Source organism: Grampus griseus (assembly GCF_964374135.1).
Source record: "Grampus griseus genome assembly, chromosome: 15".
Taxonomy (NCBI): domain Eukaryota; kingdom Metazoa; phylum Chordata; class Mammalia; order Artiodactyla; family Delphinidae; genus Grampus; species Grampus griseus.
In genome coordinates, this window is record NC_139009.1 from 19,878,570 (window position 1) to 19,896,373 (window position 17,804).

General features: G+C 59.5%; 2 protein-coding genes across 2 annotated transcripts in view; one reads left to right on the plus strand and one right to left on the minus strand.

The window, feature by feature from the left end:
- Positions 1–576: 576 nt before the first annotated feature.
- GAREM2 (GRB2 associated regulator of MAPK1 subtype 2) lies at positions 577–13,594 on the plus strand (the record flags this gene model as incomplete). Its single annotated transcript, XM_082672573.1, has 6 exons — positions 577–688; positions 3,666–3,806; positions 8,997–9,127; positions 9,850–10,905; positions 11,883–12,052; positions 12,565–13,594. The coding sequence occupies 6 exons, from the start codon at positions 577–579 to the stop codon at positions 13,592–13,594; spliced, it is 2,640 nt and encodes an 879-aa protein (XP_082528699.1).
- Positions 13,595–16,033: 2,439 nt separating this feature from the next.
- Positions 16,034–17,804, minus strand: part of HADHA (hydroxyacyl-CoA dehydrogenase trifunctional multienzyme complex subunit alpha) — a 54,535-nt gene continuing 52,764 nt past the window's right edge. Inside the window, exons 18-20 of the mRNA XM_082671716.1 lie at positions 17,613–17,727; positions 16,911–17,056; positions 16,034–16,823 (exon numbers count right to left, since the gene is read on the minus strand). Coding sequence (XP_082527842.1) covers positions 16,678–16,823; positions 16,911–17,056; positions 17,613–17,727 — 407 coding nt within the window. The 3' untranslated portion in view covers positions 16,034–16,677. The remainder of the gene's footprint in view (positions 16,824–16,910; positions 17,057–17,612; positions 17,728–17,804) is intronic.

A 17,804-nucleotide genomic window follows, 5' to 3' on the forward strand; every position in this document is an offset into this window, starting at 1 on the left:
AGTAAAATGGGGTTAATTAGGCGGCCTCGCCAGGATGCGTGAAGCTGGAGGTGATATACGTCCTAGAGGCAGCAACAGCTGCTGGGATCGCGGCGGCAGAAGCTTTGGAAGTGAAGCAGGACCCCGAGCGGGACCGGAGGCGATTCCCGGAGGCCGGGGCACCAGCGGGCGAGGAAAGGGGGATACGAACACGCTCGGCGGGGAAGGGGAGGCCGACCCCCACCACCGACCCCGGTGATGCCGCTTCGCGTCCACGTTTTCCCTCCTGGCGCCCGCCGGGGGTCTCGGTCCCCGGCTGTCACCTGGACGCTCGGGGATGGGGCGGGCGAGCCGGGCGGGCGTAGAGGCGGGCCTTGGCGGCGTATGCGGGCGCGGGCCGGGGGGTGGGGCGAGGGGCGGGGGGCGGGGGCCGGCGCCCCGCTGGGAGGCCGGCCACGTGACGCCCGCAGCACCGGCCGGGCCGCCAGGCGGGGAGCGCCGCGGCGGCCCCAGGAGGTGGCGGCGGGCGCGGAAGCCCGGGCCGCGCGGGACTGGCCGTCGGGGCCCCGGGACGGCGGCCCGCGGGACGCCCATGCCATGGAGAAGTTGGCGGCCGGGCTGGCGGGCCTGCGCTGGAGCATGGGCGCCTTCCCGCTCGACCTCATCGTCAGCCGCTGCCGCTTGCCCACGCTTGCCTGCCTCGGGCCAGGTACCGGGGGTGTTGGGAAGGGCGACTGGGGGGCCACGGGGCCTTCGGGGACTCCCGCGGGGCCGTGAGGATGCGGCTCCTGCCCTCCCGCTACTCGGCGCGGGCCCCGCGCTGCTCCCGGAGCGCCTCCCAGGAGAGCCGGGGCCCACGAACCGAGGGGCCGCCTCCTTCTGGGCCCCACGGACGGGCACAGGGACAGAAACCTGGGACAGGGACTGGGGCCGGGCCCAGGACAGAGTTCTCCGGCCCAGCTGGAGCCGGGAGCGCGGCGGAGCCGCCAAGTCCGCCCCGTCGGTGTACCCCCTTCCCTCGCCGCCCTCAGACCCCCGCCCGGGCCGCGCCCCCCTCCATCCTTTTGTCTCCGGCCTCTCACCTCGATCCTCCCGTATCCCTTGGGCCTCGGACTCTGTCTTCCCACCGCCGCCGCCCCCCAGCCCCGCTCTGTCCCTCTTGGGACCCTTCTCGCACCCTCCTTTCGCGGCCTGGGGAGCAGCCTCCGGTCCCCGGGGGCCGGCAGACTACCTCTGGGCCTGAGTGAGCGAGTCCTTCCGCCGGGCGGGTCCCCGAGCCCCCGGACCTCCCCACATCTTGCCCCACTTCTCCTTGGGGCCCGGGGGCCCAGGCTGCACTGCTGATGCTTGCGGGCCCGAGAGGGGCGCCCGGAGGCTGCGCCGAGCAAGTGGACCGTTTGGGGGAAGAGGGGCTGCTTGGCTGGGGGAGGGGCAGGAGCCGGGGCTGGCAGCCAGGCCGGGGGTTTTGTGTGTGAGAAGAATAGGGGTTTGGCCCGCGTTGGCACACTTGCTTCCCTGAATGCTAATGGAGCCCGCGGCCACAGGCTCCTCTCCTCTCCCCTCCGCGGGGCCAGCAGCCACTCCTCCGACCCGCGGCGGCGAGGAGTGGGCACAGTGAGCGTCACCGTGTCCCAGGAGCGGGCTCGGTGAGAGCATCTATGCCTGGGCCGTCGGGCAGGGTTGCCTGGCAGTCCAGCGTCTTGTTTCCTGGATCATCGGCGTGTGATGCCGAGACTGCCCATGTCAACAGCAAGGCTGTGTGTGTCTGCGTGTGAATGGAATATGCTGACCCTAGGTTGTGCCTGGCCACTTCCCACACATTCTCTTTGGTATCTCCCCCCCCGGGGGGGGGTCCTTTTTGAGCTCCTCAATCTGGCAGGCCTCCTTTGGGCTCCCTTGACACCTCTGGCACCCTTGCTTGTCTCCTACTGTAACCCGTTGTAATGGTCAGTTTATTGTCCTTCTGCTGGGCTGCAGGCTCCTTGAGGTAGGGCATCCTGCCTAACAAAGATTATGGAAGGAGTAAATGAATGAGGGAATGAGCAACTGGTGTGATGGCCCAGTTGCCTGGTGTCTGTCTGTGACAGTGGTGGCTATGGCTGTGGTCACCTTATGTGATCAAAACTGTGAGTGTGAAAATGTGATCAAAAGTACGTCTTGAAGGTCTCTGTGTGCTGTGTATTTGGGAGGGGCCCCTTAGTGGGACCATGGGACTGAGTTGTGTCATTGGGGTGATAAGCCCCTATCACTGTGGCCCAGGGGGCTGTGCTGGCTCAGCTACTGGTGACCATGACCCATGGTTGCTGGTGTGTGTCCTGTGTGACTGTGGCCTGCATCCCTAGGAAGGGCAGCCTGGGGCGTAGGAGAGCTCTAAGAGGAGGTTACAGAGTAGGAAAGCCTCCTCTGCCTCAGGTGAGGAATTGAGGAGAAAGGCTCACCCCCCCCCCCCATACACAGGGTGGAAGCCAGGCCCTTCCTGCAGGTCCTGAACACATCCTCCCCTCCCCTGACCAAGTGCACACACTTCAGGGAGTCCCCAGCCATCAGAGTAAACCATTTCCCATTTGGTTGGGTGGCAGATATTAAGTTGCGTCTGAGGGGGCTGGGAAGGAGGCATCCCTCACCCCCACCCTACTCACCAGCTGCAACCAGGAGACGGCTCAAAGGCCTCCTGGAAGCTGGGCCAGCCCTTCTGCTCTCCTGGAAACTGGTGCTGGGGTTGGAGCCTCTGGGGCCCAGGCCCCTCCCGATGGCTTCCCCCAGGACTAGCCCCCATCACTCTTCTAAACCCACCCCTTTCCTCTGGCCTTCATCACTGTGTTCCAAAGACGGGGGGTGAAGGCCTGAGGGAGGGCGAGCCAAGAAGCAGCTTCTCTGAGGTGGGATCAGCGGGTATCTGAGACTGTCTCCTCTCTCCTTTGAGGTCCCTTGTGCGCAGGAGACTGTCTGTGGCAGTGGGTGAAAAGAGAGCCCAAAGAGAGCCAGGAGTCAGCTCCTGTAAGCCCTGCCGTTCTCCTGACCCGAGTGACCCACATAGCTCTGGGGTTCACATGGACGGCCCCTTCTCGGCCCTCTCTGTGCCCCACCAAGGCCCTCCTTTCCTGGCCTAGGAGCCGACTCGGGGGCTGAGAATTCTGCTGGTCTCAGTTCAGGTGGTTCTGAGGCCCAGCTCAAGTGTCTGCTGCTCAGCACTGTCTCATCCTCCCTCCTGCCCCACACTCCCCCTCAGCCAGTTTACTGCCCCTTCTGTGAGAACTCGCACAGCCTCCATTCAGCGCCTCAAACTTGGCCTGTATTCTCTGTTCACATCTCTTCCCACCTCCTCCTGGGCCTAAGGGCTCCTGGAGGGCAGAGGCTGGGCTCATCCGCTGGGAGCCCCTGGCTCCCGCACAGGGCCTGGGACGGCAGGCAGTCCAATCGAATGATGAATGCAGGACGGAGGCTGGGCCGGTTGCTGGGGCCCCATCGGGAGCCTGAGCCCTGAGAGAGGGGGCCTGATTCAGCCCCGAGGTCACAGTTGGCAGCCTGCCTGTCCCTTGAGCGCTGCTGATCTGGACAGGGATCGTGGGGAGCTGTCCCCGGTGGAGTCTCGGTGAGGAGGTAGGAGGTCACCCTGCCTATTCTTTCTGCCCCTCCTAATGTTCTCTTTTCTGTCCTTCCTCCTCTATCCTCCTTTCCCCTCTCAGGGGAGTATGCCGAGGGCGTCAGTGAGCGAGACATCCTGCTCATTCACTCCTGCCGCCAGTGGACAACGGTGACAGCCCACACCCTGGAGGAGGGTCACTATGTCATCGGGCCCAAGATTGACATCCCCCTGCAGTACCCAGGTGTGCCCAGCCAGGGACAGATGGCACAGAGCCGGTGGGAGGTGTAGGCAGGGGGGTAGGGGTGGGGAGGTCTTGGAGGAAACTTGGTGACTGGCTTTCCCTTAGAGCCACAGGGGTGAGCGAGGTCATGGCTGGCAGGGTGGTGATTAGGGTTAGGGTTAGAGTTAGGGCTCAGTGGTTTCCATACTGTTTTGTGGAGCCCTGGGTTTCTGGTTGCAAACCTTTGATTCCCATTTTGTTTTAAAATAGATTTGAAACTCATGTTAAAAAAAAAGTACCCACACCCTCAAACTGCTACAGATCAAACCTTAACCCTGACTAGAGACCTTCAGTGTGTGCCATTACATACAGGTGGTACCTCTGCCTCATTAACACTTTTTGCACAGACCCTCAAAGAGAGTATCTCCTGCTAGGATCCTCTCAGTACTGTGCAACCAAAAGACTTCAAAAACAAAGGGATGCTCAGGCTGATTATGTGGCTGCATCTGCCTGCTCTAATCCTGTTTTTCCCAATTTTTGTGTTAAACTTATTGTTTTCACTGATTGACTTAAGTGAATGTTAAAATTTTAGGCTTTTAAATAAGATTCTGCAGTGAATTTCTACTTTTATCTGTTATATGTATGATGCTGATGTCCTAAAGATTTTGTTTGAAGAAAGGATTCTGCTGCTGAAAAAAGAAAGTACAGCCCTTTCGTTTTACACACAATGAAACAGAGGGCCTAAGAAGGGAAGTGACTTGCCCAGGGTCACACAGCTAGTAAGCAGCAGAGCAAGGGCTAGCACCCAGGTATCTTGACTCCTGGGCTCTTGCTTGCTGCCACATCAGGAATGCAGGGTTGTTGTCCCCTGTGTGGGAGGGATGTGAGTCTGGTGGCCCCATCCCAGAGATGCCCCCATGTGAGCCCAGGATCCCACAGCTCCTGCACATTAAACACATGCTGCGTTTCAGACACTGGGCAGAGCGTTGTTGTCATTGCATCCTCACAGCAACCCTGTGAGGAAGTTTTATCAAGCTCCAGGAGTTAGTAGTTAGCCCAGTTCTGTGTTTATCTGCTGCCCACCCCCCAACAAAGGTTGGAATACTTTGAGCTGGGAAGGCTCACAGTCCCTTCCTCACAGGTATGCTGTTCCCCTTCTGGCGCTGCCTGGGTCTCCCCGGAGTCAGTGGGACAGGACTAAACCCTTTACGGGGCTTCTGCTCTTTACAGCGCCCTGTGCACCTTGTACTCCTGTAGCACAGCCCATTTTAAACATGAGGAAACTGTCTCAAGTGTCTTTCTGACCTGGCCTGGAGCCCTTGGGGAGGCCTGCCCAAGCTAGAAACTTCCCAGCCTGGGTATCTGGCCTTGGTCCAGGGAGAGGTCCCAGGTCTTCGATAAAAAAAGCAAAGATTGGGGGACTTCTCTGGCGGTCCAGTGGTGAAGACTCGGCACTTGCACTGCTGGGGGCACAGGTTCGATGCAAAAAAAAAAAAGCAAAGATTGGAAAAAGCCTTCACTGACAGAAATGTGACTTACTGTGCCATTTCGGTTGTGTCATTAAAAATCCGGGAAACCAAGGTACAGAGCCTCCTGGGGAACTCTGCGTTCACGGGGCTCCTGGCCCTTTCCCCCCATCTCTTTCAGTGCCCTTGTGTAAGGCGGGTGACAGCTGGCCTGCCGAGGTGTCGCATCCCCAGCTCCATCTTTCCGGTGGGCCGCTCGGGCCCCGCCTGGATGGGGGCTGGGTGGCCGAGGCCCCCCCCCTAGGAGGGGGAGGGGCTGGGCCGCCGGCGGGTTAATGAGGAAGCTCTGAGTGCACAGCTCCGAGCTGGTTCCTCCTAATGAATTAATAATTGCGCGGGCAGGCGGGCGGGGCAGACCGCTGAGAGAGCCGCGGGAAGCGGTGGAGGGAGAGGGGAGGAGGGCTCAGGGCGATGCCCTGCAGCGAGTGGCGTGGGGGCCGCTGCTGGAGAGCCGGGCTCCAGGCCAAGGCCCACCGCCCGGGGAGGCGGGGAGACCGGACTCCTCCGGGACGACCCCCCACCCAACCCCGCCCGCTCCCCGCCTTGCCCTCTGCGCGGTGCCTCTCCCCGCGCGGGCCGCGGACGCTGCGGAGCACCGGGCAGATGCGTCCCTTGAGCCAAGTAGTATGCTTCCACTTTACAGGTGGGAAAACAGAAGCCCATGGGGATTAAATAATTTGCTCAAGGCCACACAGGTGGTAGGTGGCAGAGCTGGGATTCAGCCAGGTCTGTCCGACTCCCAGGTCTGTGCATTTACCCACCATTCTTTATGGAGCGTCTGTTATGGGTCAGGTGCTGGCAGGGAGGGGTGAGAAACAAGACCCTGCTTCAGGCTGGAAGGGACGGTCGGGGCTGCGTAAACGTGCTCTGGGACTCACGGACAGGGAGGAGGGGCAGGCCAAGGTGCGGCAGGTCCCTAGAGCCGCAGGGGACCTCGGGTCTTTTGTAGGGGGAGGCAGGAGAGGAAGCTGCCCCCAGTGGGGCTGCAGAGGGAGGAAAAGGCTTCCAGGGGCCAGAGCATCACTCCCGGGAGGTCTACCTTCCTTCCTCCCGGCAGCGATGACCGGTGCTGGGCTCAGGCTGCGGCGGAGGGGGTGGTGCCGGCTACCATGGTTACATCGATCTTCTTTGCCACATCCTCCCCACCCCCCGGCTCTAGCCCTGACTTGGCTCCAGCTCTCCCTACAGCGGGCAGTGGGCACTTCTCTCTGCCTGGCTGCTTGGAGTTGGGGGGTTTGTGTGTGGGTATTGGGGAGGCGACTGGGTGAGGGATGGGGGCTACTTTTCTTGGATGGTAGCAGACCTGTGACTCCTGCTTCCTGACCTGCAGATCACTGTTCCTTGCTAGGTCCCCTCCCCAGCTTATCCCTGCTGCCCTCGAGGGCTGTGGCTCATCCGAGGCCTCTTCCTACCAGGGTCTCAGAGTGGTTGGGGAAGGATGGAGGATGGGACGTGGGGTCTGTTCCCTCCAGCTTTCTCCTGGGCATTTCCCCCTCTCTTTGTGGGTTGTCACTTTTCCTGCTCATAGGTGTTGATGCTGCAGGCTCTGCCGCTGGCCCTCTGCTCTTCATACTCTGCCTTAGGGAGTGCGTGTCTCAATCCCGGTTTCTGGTGGGCTTTGGGGCCTTCAAGAACCGCCCCCCTGTACTATATACAAAATGCTTTTTTGTGTGTTCCTGCTAGGGTTACACTGTGGGATTTCTCTGGGAAGAGGGTCCCCAAAGGGTCAAGATCCTCTGTTCTTCCTCTTTCCTGAGCTATCTTGCCTGCCCCACAGCTGACGCTGCTTCCTGTGGGCTGGTGACCTTCTGTCTGTTACTTCTGACTAGGCATCCTCAAGCGCTGCACCCACACGCTCGCCTGCCCCAGGAACACCCCCTGCAGGGCCTCACTTGGCCTCCCCAGTCTGGCCGGTGCTCCACAACTCGTTCCTTCCAGGGTCTCAGTTTTGGTTAACAGCTCTGCCGTCTCCATTTCTGACCAGGCTGGTGACCCGAGTCCCTTCCTCCACCACCTACTCATCAGTCTGATGAGTTCCTCACCACAGTCTGAGGAGGCTCCCTACCTTGAAAGTACCTCTTGGTCTGCTCATTTTTGTTATTCCCTCAGTTGCTGCCCTGGCTCTTTTCCAGAACTCGTTACTGAGTTATTTACCTGAATGGTGTCCCTGTTATCTTTATAGAGTAAAATTTTGATCTTGGTCTTCCCTTGCTCAGAACACTCCAGGGGGTTTCATTCTTACGGAATAAAGTCCTACCATATGGCATTCAGAGCCTTTCATAACCCCGTTGCTGTCTGCTTCACCCCTGTCATCACCCCCCGCCCCCAAGTCCTACCCTCCAGGCACTCACCACTTTGGGCAGGCAGTCTGCTTCCGTGACTCTGTGTCTTTGCTCATGCTATTTCTTCCATGTGGAATGTCCATTCTGTAAAACTCTTTGCATTCTTATGATGCCCTCAGACTGCCAGGTAGATTTCCCCCAACTCAGCGGTCTTCTCACTCTTTTGTCATGAGTCTGGTGTAGCATTTGTCACATCCTGCCATCACACACTATATCTGGATTTCCTTGTGGGCAGACTATCTTACCCAGATGTGCACCCCCTGTCGGGGCAAGGCTAGTGTCTGGCACATAGTGGGTGCTCCGCAAATGTTTGTGGAATGAATAAATGAATGGACTATGACTGCAGCAGCCACCAGAGACATTACAGAAGCTAGAGCCACCTTGTCTTCTCTCAGCTTGTACAAGACTCTCTTCCTTTTGTGTAAGGGCTAAGAAGAGGCCATCAGTCCAGATGCCAGCATGGTTCACAGCCTGTCTTTGTGCTCACATAGGTGGGCACATAAAAGATGTGTGGCCAGTGAGGTTAGACAGTTTACACAGAGGGGTGTCAGCTTTACGGATTATCATCATTCTTTAAAGTCTGTGTCTGCTGGGGGCATCTGCTGAGCCAGCCAAAACATAGCCCTGGACTGCAGGTTGGGAAGACCTCATTCGAGGGAGGAGGCTTTGCTGGGCTCAGATTGGAGGCCTCTGGGACAGTGGGGCTGGAGATTGGATCAGAGGAGGACTTGGGAACAGATTAGGAGTCAGAGTTGCTCTCCCTGGATCTCCAAAGACTGGGGCTGGGCCCCTCGTCTGCCCATTGCATCAGTGTGGGTTAGCAATCCACCGCAGACACGTAGAATGCCAGATCCAGGTGGGGCCCAAGAGCATCTGCTCCAGCCTCCTCAGCTGAGGACTCAAGCCCCAGAGAAGGGAAGGGATTTGTCTAGGGTCATAGCAAATCAGAGTGGGGCTGGGACCAAGCTACGAATCAGCACCCCCAATGCCACACTAACGCTTGGTCCGAGGATAGCACTGTGTCCAAGTGTTTGGGTGCCAGTTTGCACTTGGGTTTCTCTGGGCAGGCGGCTGCTAGCCTTATCACACACCCACAAGCTGTCCACTGGGTGAGGGCTGGGCTCTAGTTGCTAGGAATCTGTGCTCACCTCCCAGCTGAGGCTTGAATCAGCTGACCAGCTCCTTCCACTAGTGCAAACCTGCCCTTCTGACCACCTGAGTTCCAGAGAGGCTGGCTGAGATGAGGGGAACAAGAAGCGGGGACAGTGGGGCCTCTCCGGATGCAGGCTAGGCTCCCAGCAGCAGGCCCACCCTAGCAGCAGCCTACATTCCTTCCTGTGCAGGGAAGTTCAAGCTCCTGGAGCAGGCCCGGGATGTTCGGGAGCCAGTGAGGTACTTCAGCAGCGTGGAGGAGGTGGCCAGCGTCTTCCCCGATCGCATATTTGTGATGGAAGCCATCACCTTCAGTGTCAAGGTTAGTCCTTTCTGCACCAGGCATGGTGCCCCCAGGTTTCCATTATCCTCAGGGGCAAGCCTGACCCTGGCTGGAGGGAGGCCTTTGAGCTCTAAGAGGTATAAGTGTCACAGTGTGGCTTCTGACAGCCCCTTGAAAGCCTCTGGCTAGGTGTATGAACTTCCTGGAGCTTCCTGCAAAAGGTGGGAAGCAGGAAGTGTGTGTGGAGGGTCACGGCCTGACTGGGAAGTCTTTCAGGGCAGCCATCCTCTCAGCCACTGGTGGTGGTAGTATAGCTGTGGGGCACATAGTGCACACGGTCCCCCACTTACGTACAGGTGGTTCTTGCCTGTTTATAAACCCTCTGCTTATCCATCAATTCATTTCTCCTCAGAGTAGTCTTGTTGAATAGGTGGAGGATGGTTATCGCCCTAATTGTAAAAAATGATAACAAAAGTTGCCATATACTGAGTATTTTCGAAGTATTTCATTGTACATATAGTCTATTTAATTCTTACAGCAATTCTTGCAAGTAAAAGTAACTAAGGTCCCCGAGAGGTAACTCACTGAAGGCTGCACAGCCACCACGTGGCCCCTCCAGGATGGAATGTCCTCAGTCAACTGCTCTTGATCTGGTCTTAGCCCTGGGAAAGGCCCAAGAGGAGCGCTGTCCTCCTGGGTCCCGTCCCGGTGGCTTTCCTGGGGCCCTGGCTAAGGCCTCCTGCCGTTTCTGGGATCCCCAGGTGGTGTCAGGCGAGTTCAGCGAGGACAGCGAGGTGTACAACTTCACGCTGCACGCCGGCGACGAGCTCACTCTCATGGGCCAGGCGGAGATCCTGTGCGCCAAGACCACCAAGGAGCGCTCACGCTTCACCACCCTGCTGCGCAAGCTGGGCCGGGCCGGGGCGCTGGCCGGGGTGGGCGGCGGCGGCGGCCCGGGGGGCACGGGGGCCGCGGGTGGCAGCGGGGGCGCCAGGCCCATCAAAGGCAAGATGCCCTGCCTCATCTGCATGAACCACCGCACCAATGAGAGCCTGAGCCTGCCCTTCCAGTGCCAGGGCCGCTTCAGCACGCGCAGCCCGCTGGAGCTGCAGATGCAGGAGGGCGAGCACACGGTGCGCGCCATCATCGAGCGCGTGCGGCTCCCGGTGAACGTGCTGGTGCCCAGCCGGCCGCCGCGCAACCCCTACGACCTACACCCGGTGCGGGAGGGCCACTGCTACAAGCTGGTCAGCATCATCTCCAAGACGGTGGTGCTGGGGCTGGCGCTGCGCCGCGAGGGCCCGGCGCCGCTGCACTTCCTGCTGCTCACCGACACGCCCCGCTTCGCGCTACCGCAGGGCCTGCTGGCCGGGGACCCGCGTGTCGAGCGCCTGGTGCGCGACAGCGCCTCCTACTGCCGCGAGCGCTTCGACCCCGACGAGTACTCGACCGCCGTGCGCGAAGCGCCCGCCGAGCTGGCCGAAGACTGCGCCAGCCCGCGCCGCGCGCGCCTCTGCCTGCCCGCGCCCCCGCGCGCCCTCCGGCCCGCCCGCGCCCCCGCCTCCGGCCCCGGCCCGCCCGGCGACGGCGACCAGGAGGAGTACGTGAGTCCCGACTGGGCCGGCGCGCCCGAGCCCGCAGCGCCACCCGCCGAGATCCCCTACGAGGAGCTGTGGACGCACCAGGCGGCTGAAGGCTTCGCCGAGGGCAGGACCCGGCCGCTCCCGGGGCCCGACCTCATCTCCTTCGGGGCCACCGGGCCGCCCCACCTGGAGCCCGAGGCGGCCCCGCCTCCAGTGCCTCCCAAATCCGAGGCGGTGAGTGGACGCGGTGGAGGCGAGGAGGGGGGGAGGCCGGGCTCTGAGCTCTGTGGGCCCCATCCTCCAGGGAGGTGGCCAGGCAGGGGTCAGGGTTTGGGTTTGAAAAGCTCGTTCTCCTGGGCCCCAGCCTTGGCATCTCGGTCTCCAGCCCCCCAGAGTGTGTGACAGAGGGTGGGCCGAGGTGGGGAAAGGGGAGAAAACAAGGAGGAAGGAAACGCAGGAGCATTTGTAGGAAGGGATACCAGGGACGGTGGCAGGGGAGTTGTGGGGACGAAGATGCCAGCAGGTCGCCAGCCTCAGAGAATTGGGGATGAGCCTAGAACAGTGTTACCCAGAAGGTTCCAGAGAACAAGGAGTCCTTTAAGTTGTCCAGTGTAAAGAAGGTTCTATGGTGACGTAAGTTTAGAAAATGTAGTCTGTGATGCCCAGCCTTCCCCCTCCTCACTTTGGAGCCGCAGAGTATTGGTATAATAAAGGCTCTGAGAAGTTCTGCACGAAGGAAGCCCGTTTATCTGTGTTTAACACAGAATTTTCCAACCGAGCTTGTCCACAGACTATGGACAACACCTACGAGCATCCCATGTAGTCCACTTTTGAGTGTCTGACCCGTGAGGCAGGGAGCCAGATGGCAGGTACTTTTCCTTCCCTTTCTTCTCCTCACTACACGTTTTTCTTCTTATTTCTCTCCTTTTCCCTGAGGAGGGAATATGTCTACTTAACTGATTGTTTATCTACTTCTCTATTTTTTCTTACATTCAAGGTGGATTTCCAAGGCCACGGGAGACAGTGTGTGTGTTGTCGGCTCTCGATGAGCGAAACGGGCTGGAGAGACGAGAAGGGGTGGGTGGGTGGGTGAGGAGCTGGGGTGTAAGGCAAGGCAGGCTCTTGGCAAAGTGGGGCAGTGTCAGTGCCAGACGCCGCCCTGGCCCAGCTGCCTGGGGACCGGGGGTGGCGTCATGGCCCTGTGCTTGCAGGTGAAGGAGGAATGCCGCCTGCTCAATGCCCCTCCTGTGCCCCCCCGAGGTGGCAGTGCCAATGGCCGGCTCTCGGGCAGTCCCCCGGTGCCCCCACGCTTCCCCAAGCTGCAGCCTGTCCACTCCCCCAGCTCCAGCCTCTCCTACTACTCCTCTGGCCTCCAGGATGGGTGAGCCACTTCCTTCTCTTGGTCCTGGGCCTCCTCAGGTGGATTGAAGCAGGGGAGGGTGGGGAGGGGAGCCAGTGCTGAGGAAGAGGAAGACTTCAGGACCGGGGTTCAGAGGTTCTGAGCAGCACCTGAGGGAGGGGGCTCTGGGGTCCGGGCTTCCTGCTTCAGTTCGCTCCTCTCCTAAAGGATGACAGTCGGTTGGGAGTGTTGCTCTGTCTCCCTCCAGAGTGGGCTCTGCCACGGGGTGGAGTGCTCCTTGCTATTGAAAATTTTCTATGTAATTCAGTTTAGTTTAATTTTTCCTGGGGAGGGGGGTGCCGGGAGAAAGAATTGGGCAATCTCCGAGGGCCGCAGGCCTCGGGGGCTGGGGCGCGGGCCAGCGCTGCTGAGATCGGAGCAGCGGCCTCTGGGACCTGGTGGAGCAGTGGTTCGCTGTGTCGTGTGTGTGGCCCTGTCGCGTTTTCCTCTTGCTGTGCTTACCCTTCCATCTGTGTCTGTCTCTTTGCCCACAGGGCGGGCTCCCGCAGTGGCAGTGGCTCTCCGTCACCGGATACCTACTCCCTCTATTGCTACCCATGCACCTGGGGAGACTGCAAGGTGGGCGAGTCCCCCAGCCGCCCACGCCCGGGACCCCTGCCCTCGACTACGCAGCCCAGCCAGGCCTCCCGGGCCCTTGTAGAGCCCCTGAGCAGTGGAGCTGCTTCTCTCTGGGGGGCCGACACCCCGGTCAAGACCTACCACAGCTGCCCGCCTCCATTCAAGCCCTCCCACCCCCAGAAACGCTTCGCTCCCCTTGGAGCTCTGAACCCCTTTTCCGGACCTGCCTACCCCCCAGGCCCTTCAGCTGCCTCCTCTTCTGGGCCCACAGCCAGCTCAGGTCCCCTGGCTACCTCCAGCCCCGCTCATTCCCCGGGCCCGGGCCCTCCAGGCCAGGCCTGTTCCGCGGCTGCCTCCTCCTGCTGTCCCACCTCCTCCTCCTCTTCCTCTGAGCGGCAGACACCTGCCCTGGAGCCCTCTGATCCCTTTGAGCTGGGCCGGGGCAGTTCTCCAGAGCCGGAGCTGCTGCGCTGTCAGGAGCCCAGAGCTGTGAGGGCTCCTGGGCCTGGGCCTGGCCTTCTGCCACTTGGACCCCCCAAGGCCTTTGAGCCTGAAGGTTTGGTGCTGCGGCACGTCCCTGCCCCCCTGTCCCCCGTGGCCCTGCAGGGGCCCGAAGCAGGCAGAGCACGACTCCTTCTCACCCAGGGGCGCCTGGAAGGGCCTCCGGCCAGTCCCCGGGATGGGGCCACAGGCTGGGGCGGCCGGGATGCCTCCTCCTGGCAGCCCCCCGCTGACCTGTCTGCACTCTCCCTGGAGGAGGTCTCGCGAAGCCTGCGTTTCATCGGGCTCTCGGAGGACGTGGTGAGCTTCTTTGCCCGAGAGCGCATTGACGGCAGCATCTTCGTGCAGCTCAGTGAGGACATCTTGGCAGATGACTTTCACCTCACCAAGCTGCAGGTCAAGAAGATCATGCAGTTCATCAAAGGCTGGCGGCCCAAGATCTGACTTTCCCGCTCGGGGCTGCACAACTGGAATTTTGGCCCGGAGGCCCCGGGGGACCAGCCCTGGGTCTGCAGGGTGACGGCACCCCCAGAGGCGGGGCCTGCCTGCAGGAAGAACCTATGCCAAGGCTGAGGCTGCTAAGCAGCCGCGGAGAGTGAATCCAGGGGAGACACACCTGGAAACGGGGTCCTCTGGGCCAGAGCCCCGCATGCATCTTGCCTTTCAGTGTGCAGAGTACGCGGGGAAGGGGCTGGAGGCGCCGGTGCACACCCGGGCCTGGTGACACATTGCTGCGATTCCCACGGGGGTTCAAAAGCGGGCCTTCATGGTGACCTAACAGCCCCCTCCGTCCCGCTGCAGAGCTCCGCTGATAGCTCGTACTTCATAGCTTGTAGGTGCAGGCTGGAGACAAGGGAAGATGGTCCATGATCTAAGCACAGAGTCCCCAAGTGCCCTCTCTCCTTTGTGCTCTGTGGGCTTTTGGCCTAGCTGCCCCAGAGTCGGGGTGCCTATTTCTGTATCTCGGGGATGCCCTCCTTTCCCCTCTGCTCCACTGTGTGTTGGGCCCCTGGCCCTGAACACAGGTGTATCAAGTACAAGCCTGTGCCACCACACCTGAGAGGCTCCACCTGTGGGCTCTGGTTCTTGGGTGATGGCTTTGGAAGAGCCCAGCTCTGCTCTCGACCTGCTTATCTAGTTAGGGAGGCAGATGCTCCCCCACGTCTCCAGTGCACTGGCTTCTGACGCGAGCTCACTGCAACTAGACCTGCATCCTGCCTGTTGGGTCCAGTCCACGAAGACTCTGTGCAAGAGCAGGTGGATTGAGGGCAGCTGCTCCCTGATTCTTGAGGCAAGTGGCCTTCCATCACTCCCATCGGTCTCCTGCCCCATCACCTGACCCTGGCAAACACATGGTGTCCCTTCCTGGCTTTCTGTCACTGGCACAGGTGGGATGGGGAGGAAAGAGAAAGCACGATGGCTTGGGAAAACCTGCTTTTTTCCTCCTGGAGTTCAGTCCTCTCGCACCTGTTCACCTGCTTCAAAGCAGGTCTTTGCGCCCTGTATCTCGAGCACGGTGATCTGCCAGCAGCCAGAGCAGGTTGGCTGTCGTGTCCGACCACCCAGCCCCCGTGCTCGTCCCCGTCTCACCTACCAGAAGCACACTAATCCTCCTAGCGTCAGGCCCAGGGGTTATCAGCCTTTTCGTCTGCCTTACCGAGATACTTATCTCCTCTGTTTTTCTATCTTAAGAGGAGCGAAGCCGGGCTGCTGCTCATCCCAAGCAGGCTGCCTCAGTGCTGAGGGAAGGGGAGTCAGGAAGTAGAGCACAGAAACTGGGATGCTGAGACGTTGGGTTTCCTTGCCAATCACTCAGTGAATCCTCAAGGGCTAGTGAAATAAATGCTAGACCACTGAAGAGTAGTGCAGGTGGAATTCTGGGCGTCAATTGTGTTCTTTCAGAGGGCCGTGGGGACCGACTGGCACAATGTATGTGCCCGCGGGCAGGAGAGGACTTCAGAAACGCTGTGTGTACACGGCCCACTTGTTCCTCAGAGGCAGCTGGTGGAGTGGCCCTCATTCCCTTCTGAAAAACCCTCACCAGCCCCTCAACTACAAGAACCCTCAATTCCCACTGATGTTTCAACATAATTCACACCTACCTAGTGCTGCTAAGTGGAAAGGTCATACTTCAAAGCTCCAAGCCACTACCCAGGTTTAACTTCCTGCCCTGTCCAAATACCTGCCTTGAGGCTGCTCACACACCCCCACCCCCAGCCCCCAGAAGCCTGTTAATGGCCTTGGGGCAGAGGATCAGTTCTCTACCTTCTGTGGGTCACCTGAAAACTCCCAACTCGGAGATGCCTTGGTTTTAGAGTCTGGCTTCCTAGCAACCAACTGTTGAGTGTTGAGCAGAACTGGAGCTGAGCTTCCCGCCTGCCAGCCTCCATAGCAGAGCCATCCAGGGGGATATCTGAAGTACTCGCAGCTGGAGCAGAGGCAGGAGGAACTGGTGACATCTCAAAGATGAGACTGCGCGGTGTGATGGGACTTGAATTATGATTCTGCACGCACACGGTGTGGATCCTTCTGCCAGGCCCAGTGAGGAGCCCAAAGCTGTTTACCTAGACTGGGCCATGCTTCTGCCAGAACACAAGTGTAGGAACTTTCCACACAGAGGGCAGGGGGAGGGGAAGGGTGGAGGCTCTAGCAGAGGGGAGGTGGCGGTGGGTCACGCGGGATGCCTGTCATCACTGTGCAGGCATCGTCCACCTTCTGTGCTCTGGGGCGGCCAAGACTTGCAGGATACGCTGGCCAGGAAAACGTCACCTCCTCTGCTTAATGCCAACGTTCCGCAAACATCCTGAGGTGCGCACGTGAATGAGTCACACCAAGGAAAGAACTGGGTGAAACTGTGCAGCGGAAAGGAGTCCTCTATGCTGGCCCTCCACACCTCTCCCCCTGTTCTGCTTAGCCGGGCCTCTTCCCCACTGTAAGCGGAAGCCCAGCCAAAGCATTTAAATACAGCTGGTTTAAAAGGCTTTAGGCTCATAAAATCCCACTTGCCATCAATGCCGTTTCTCTCTTAAGGTGCTGCCCCAGTACGTTCCTACCCCGCAGCACAGGGCTTTATTCCAGCTCACCCCTTGAGGAAAGGGGGTTAAACCACAAGGGCAAAGACAGAAGAGAAAGCAGTAGGCACGCAGAGAAGCTGATAAAGTGATTTTTATCGTTAAGTATTTGGCTGGGTGCAGAATTGCCCTCACCACCGTTGGCCACCACTGGTCTCCCGGGAGGAACAGGCAGCAAGGATGGCTCCAGAGACGCTGCTCCTCGGGGCCTCGGGGCTCACAAATCCGTGTGCACAGAGGGTTCCACCTTCCAACGTGAAGTACAAACTGCTTCACAGCCAGACTTCCCTGGGAGGGAGAGATGCTCACAGCTGAAGGCACGTTAATCGAGGCGCACACCCAACGCCAGAATTTGTTTTCCTCTGGTTACTCTGATAAACCTAGATGCCACTCTGTCGAGAACCAGCGCTGCCGCGGTTGGCGTTAGTGGGTGAGTGAGCAGGGTTCAGGGCCTGCTCACTGGTAGAACTTCTTGTTAGGGCTGCTGGCGTGGTCCACAAGGAGCTGGCACGGGGTGAACTGTTTTCCATAGGCAGCCTCGTACTTCCGGAGCCGGTCCACTATCTTCTGAGCACCATACAGATCCACAAAGCGGAAGGGCCCTAAAAGGAGAAATAGGACGTTGTTCAAGGAGAAGTGAAACGAGCTCCGGGATGAAGCGAGCTACCTTCCTGACTTGCAAGACCGACCTCCAAGACTGGGGGGGAAGCCAAGCCCGAAGACGGCGCCGATGTCTCCCTCTGTAGGCGTGGCCAAGACCCCTTCCTGCAGGCACAGGACAGCCTCGTTCACAAATCTGGTCACCAGGCGGTACTGGATGTCTTCGTCCGAGGAGCTGCCAACAGGGAGAGACATTCAGGGAGGGGCAGGGTAAGAGGGGAGGACGCAGGCGCCCCGGTGCAGAATGGGAGTGAGGGCTGGTGCTGCTGGAGCTCCGGGCCAGCCCTTGTGAACCTCCAATGCTAGAGAAGGTGCTGCCCTTGGAAGAAGACAGCAGAGGGCTACCTGCCCTCATTAACCCGAAGCCGGGCACTGAGAACAGGGTCTGGCGGGGTAGACGGCATCTCTTGCCATCAGCAGCTGCTGGTTACAAACGATAACAAACAGTGCGGAGGGAGAGCAGGCCTAGGAGAACCGTGTTTCTAGTTGCTCTCTGGGAGCCTCAGAGGGAAGGCTTCCCAAGGGGTCTTCCCAAGGCTGGGCTGCAGTCCTTACCCTGAGGCCTGGTAGAGGACGAGGTGGAATGTGGAAGGGCAAAAAGTGTTAAGCATCAGGAATGTTCTTTCTGGTCACGTATGGTGATCATAACAAAAATGATGGCAGAGGGTCCAAGAAGCTTCGAGCTGGTGAGAAACACGCTTCTGCACCAACAGCCCCTCAAATGAACTTACACATCAGGCTGAGAAGGCATCTTCAGACTTGCCAAAATACTGTCTAGGTCAGAATTCAAATTCTTATTCTTCACACCCTCCTGGTAGATGTAAAAGCCCTTCCCGGACTTGCGACCTGAAAGAAGCGAGAAAAGGGAGCGTTAACAAATTCTCAGAGCCCGGGCCTGAGAGTTCTCTTCTCCGCTAGTCCGT